The sequence below is a fragment of the Scophthalmus maximus genome, chromosome 21 (assembly GCF_022379125.1).
Source record: "Scophthalmus maximus strain ysfricsl-2021 chromosome 21, ASM2237912v1, whole genome shotgun sequence".
Taxonomy (NCBI): Eukaryota; Metazoa; Chordata; class Actinopteri; order Pleuronectiformes; family Scophthalmidae; genus Scophthalmus; species Scophthalmus maximus.
Genome location: NC_061535.1, coordinates 11841917 through 11846578, shown reverse-complemented (window position 1 = coordinate 11846578; position 4662 = coordinate 11841917). Strand labels below are relative to the sequence as shown.

The 4662-nt window shown below is 42.5% G+C and overlaps 1 protein-coding gene across 2 annotated transcripts; it reads left to right on the top strand.

Moving 5' to 3' along the window:
* The first annotated feature begins 42 nt into the window (after positions 1–42).
* Positions 43–3235, top strand: chchd7 (coiled-coil-helix-coiled-coil-helix domain containing 7). Of its 2 annotated transcripts, none has more exons than XM_035619067.2 (4): positions 43–486; positions 1323–1385; positions 1481–1579; positions 2609–3235. In XM_035619067.2, the coding sequence occupies exons 2-4, from the start codon at positions 1329–1331 to the stop codon at positions 2711–2713; spliced, it is 261 nt and encodes an 86-aa protein (XP_035474960.1). In that variant the 5' UTR covers positions 43–486; positions 1323–1328; the 3' UTR covers positions 2714–3235. The 2 variants fall into 2 exon arrangements, with proteins under 2 accessions (XP_035474960.1, XP_035474959.1); XM_035619066.2 differs by having other exon boundaries at positions 60–442.
* Positions 3236–4662: the final 1427 nt, after the last annotated feature.

Sequence of the window (4662 nt, the reverse complement as noted above, 5' to 3'; positions counted from 1 at the left end):
GAATTTTTCCCACTCGCCGGTCGCACTGTCAATCGCTTAAACTTCGCCTTAGTGCGATTTTCCGCGATAGGAAGAGCGCCGCGTCGGCGGGGAAATCCCATTCGCCGGTTGGACCGTCCGTCGACGTCGTCAGCCTTTCCAGGGGCCGCTATTGGCCGACGTCGCTGTCAGTCGCCGGTGACGCTGCGGGTGTTTTTCCTGGTGCGCCGTTGCAGCAACGAACCGACGGCGGAGTTCGTCTCGAGCGTGACATAGATGCTACATGCTACGCGGCTCGTGTGGCTAAGCTAGTTAGCTACATGTCGTGTGAATAAAGCCGGTTCGTTAGCCGCCTGGAAGCGGAAGCCTTCGCTAGCATTGAACGCATGAATAGTCTGTTAATGTCCGCTCGAACTCAGGGATAGGTCTTTTAAGAACAACAACAACTGGATAACCTTCACTGGTGAGGACACACACACACACACACGACAGAAGTTCGTATAAAAGGTAGGTTAGCGTTGTCTCCATTCATTGCTAACAGTCAGTGTTTCTCTGACGTAAAGAAAAGTTGTCTCAAAAAAAGTTAGGTAATATCGTCATAACACTGAAGGTCACCTGGCTGGTGGAGCTTGGGTCGGGGGTCATTTTTGTATAATATGCACCACTAGATTATGAATGAAGATGTGTTGAGAGCATCTTTTTCAAGCTGACAGTCAACTTACACACTAAAAAGACATCGTTTTAATAGTCATAGTGGTAAGAATGCAATCTAAACAACACGTGGCCATGTGCAGTGTGTCATCCTCCTGTAAACACTATGAATATGATGCATGATTATAGTTCTGCATTCATGCATTTTTGTGACTGGCTTGAATAGGTCCTGGTGTATTTTCTCTCTATGAATGAATATACACAGCATGGAAATGGAAAGATAAGAAAGTAAAAAAACAAAACACACACACACATATATATATCATAGTCACAACAGACATTAGCTTGTCACAGATAGATTTATATGTTAGAATGTGAAATACTACAAGCGAATTGAGGGAAGAGATTAAGAAATTCTATTAGAAGCAAAATCTGTTATTATTAGGAGGCTGCACGACATCAGTCGTTGATGAATAATAAATACACGCGTACTGTTAATCTGAATACCCCAGTTCCCTCGAGCCCAAGGTCACACCCTCACGTTTTTTGTTGTTGTCGTCAAACCAACAGTCTGAAACTCAGATATGTTCACCTAACAGAAAAGCATGTTCCACCTTTCAACGGACCTAAGTAAATGTTTGGAGAACAGTTGTTTGTGAACTACAATTAATAAATGGTTCATCTGTTCACAGATCCAGATGGAAAAGAAGAAAGAAAAAAAAGTCCGGAACCAGGACAGTAACCCGTGCATCGAGGTCAGTCTCTATACTACCACTTCACATCCTGCATGGTCTCACACACCTGCCTCTAAATTTCTAATTCCTTTTCTGTTGTTGCCTTTTTTTTTCAGGAAAGCGATGACTCCCGAAAGTGTCTGGACGCCTACAACTATGATAAGAGCATGTGTTCGGCCTATTTCCACAGATATAAGAACTGTAGGAAATACTGGGTAAGTGTGTTCTGACAGACTGAGAAAAAAAAAAAAAGTTTCAGTTGGATGGCGTGCCCGTCATCACAGAGACCGTGGCTTTGATTCCCAGTATATTTGCATGGGATTGAAATCCCATTCCCAAGAGACGAATGCCAATCTTTAGCCACAAGTGAAACTCCGAACAAGACCCCAAGAGTGAAAAATGTCAGATATGATAAATCATGTGATATATAAATGTTTTTTAAAAATGTCAATGATTCCTAAGATGCCATTATGAAACCCTGATTACAAAGAAATGTAATTGAGGCTTGATATTTGATAGTTTAACCACAAACTGTATTATAGATAACTGTAAATAAAAGGAAAATGCATACAACCAAAGGTATAGAACTTGATTTTAAAGCACTGAACGAAGAGTATGAGGGTCTGTGAAGATTCTCAGTCAGTCCGGTTAATTGTTTTCCGAGAAATGTTGAATTGAAGGGCGAGTGGACTTGGTTGTACTTGACATTTCCCCTCTCTTGATCCAAAAGGCCTCTCCACTTCTCACCGACCGGCGTAGAGTCCCAGGTATTTAACCTCTGCAGGGTTGTTGTCATGGCCTCTGGTGTCACGTGGTCCGTCAGCGCTCCTGGCTGATGTAACAACAGTCGTTGGGAGTCACCCTGAGGCTGGGCAGACCACTTTTACTATAGAGTGATGACGTAGATGCTCTCCTTGCAGGTCGCCCCCCCCCCCCCCCCCCCCCCCCCCCCCCCCCGCGGTAGAACGATGTCGTTGCCTTTATTGCTCTTCTACCACCAACAGTGCTGATGTTCTTCTCCCTGTATCGTGCGGCCGTTTTCATAAAAGGTCGAGTTAGGAAATGTACAAGCTCGGGTGACGTGAAAACAGTAGATCAACAAGTCAAGCTGGGCCTGGTTCCAGTGTTTAGCAAACATATCCTGAAAGGGTTTTCACGTAAAAATGGGACCCAATGACACGAAAAAGTCGTACACAATGTCTTTTCTGAGTTAACTCTGCTCTTTTGTGTTTGTTTCCACGTAGCACAACGTAATGATAGAGAGGAGAAGAGACGGGGTGAAACCCAACATGCCCACGGCTGCGGAGAGGCAGGAGATGCTCGCTGCTATCGGAGGAAAACCGTACTGAGAGTCAATCGTCAGTCGCTCACACACAGAGAGACATGGTGAAGACGTGTCGGACCAGGAACCACGACGCTGCTACGCTACACTTCACTGCAGCGGCTGGACGTAAACTAACCGAGGTGCTCTCAGGCTCAGTTCATACTGAAGTGACTGTTCGCCTCTGGACGCTAACCTGAAATAAAATGGAAAGGTGGCGGTGGAGCCACAGAGAGACTAGATGTTATTTATTTAGGGTTATTGACAATGTGACATGTGACTTGACTGACACAATATGAAAAGAATTAAAGAGCATTTCAATCATGTTGTTTTGTCCTGAAGAAAAAAAAGAGTCTGCTTCAGAAAGCAGGTTTTTGCAACAGCTGATCAGAGTTTGTTGGGGAAAAAAAAGAAAGAAGCCATAATGGAACTTTGATACTACTGATTCACCATGTCAACAGGTCGATACAGAGCAGAGCCTCCATTTGAATCCACTGGAACCAGAAATATACATTTTGTGCATGCTTATATTAAAAATGCATTCAATCCACTTATTCGGCTTGACTTTGACTTGAATGTGTGTGTGTATATATATAAATGTATGTATGTATATATATATATATATATATGTATGTATATATATATATATATATTATGATAGAACACACTAGAAAATCGAAAGCTAGGGGGCGCTGAAAACCCACCCGCAAATGAAAATGGAATATTTTTATAATAATAATTTAAAACCACTCGTCACGTACGAGTGATACATTTATTTTGTCGATAACAAGAAATGGAGCTGATAACTTTTTTTTTTGCACAGTTAAATTTGACCATATAAATTATTTAATTGTAAAGCAATGACATATTCTGACCACTAATCCATATTTGAGTGTCCAGTAATCATTGTTTGATAGAATTGGCAGATCATATTTACTAATGGACTGAGGGAATGCGGGGACACGCCCTTTAAAGATTTTATAGACAAGTAAAAATATTGTACGTTATTATTTGTTAATCATGAATTAAAGATTTGGACCTGAGTAAAGGAGTTCCTGTACCTTGACCCCCTGCGGCCGGAGGGGGGCGCTGCGGGGCACATTTGTCTCAGCTCCAACCGGCGCAAAACCGAACAGACCCGAAAAGAACCGAGCTCACCGCCACAGGCAAGTCGACCACGTGCTAACTGGTAAAACTGATAGAATCATGTTAGCTCACGTGCACGTTTTGTGCTGCAGATTGTAACAGGTTATGTTTGTTGGACTTTATAAACTTATCACTTTTGTTCACAGGGATCATGACTCTTTTACACTCTCTCGATGTGTAAGATGATACTTCTGTGTTTTCTTTATCAGAATTAGTCATGGATCATTGATATCCATCCATTTTAACCTTTGTTCCACTTCTCCCTGATGGGGAATCACGTAAATAAAAAAGATAGTGCCTCTAGCTGATGGTAACATTGCCCCCCCCCCCCCCCATTATTTGGAGGAAATTTCATATAGCTTTGCCAAATTAATGAAACATTCCCAGGGATTAGAATCTGTTTTCCCCCTCAAGGCATCAACTTGAGGAAGGGAAACAGGTTCTCGGTGTCAGGAGGCCCGAGGCAACTTCCTGTGTTTGTTCCGAGACCTGTGTACAGTACCTGTGTGATTACATGTCACACGCTGCAGGTGAAACATAGGTCACTGCAGCTGTTTTTTTTAGTAATATGTATTTTGTTTATGCAGTCAAATGTTCATGATCAGTCATCGTTCTCTGACCGTACAGTATCTTTCTTTTAACTTTCCGTTTTATACTTTTTTTCTAGAAGACGGTCAACCCTCACTCACTGCATCATATGCTGTAGACTATGTTTTTCTCCACAGACCATCCTGCCCTCTGTAAACCGCCTCATGGACGAGTATGTTGATCTCTGCTCTTCATTCGGGTAAGATGAAGATTTTATCCTTTTGTTCAGGATGGACACGTTCA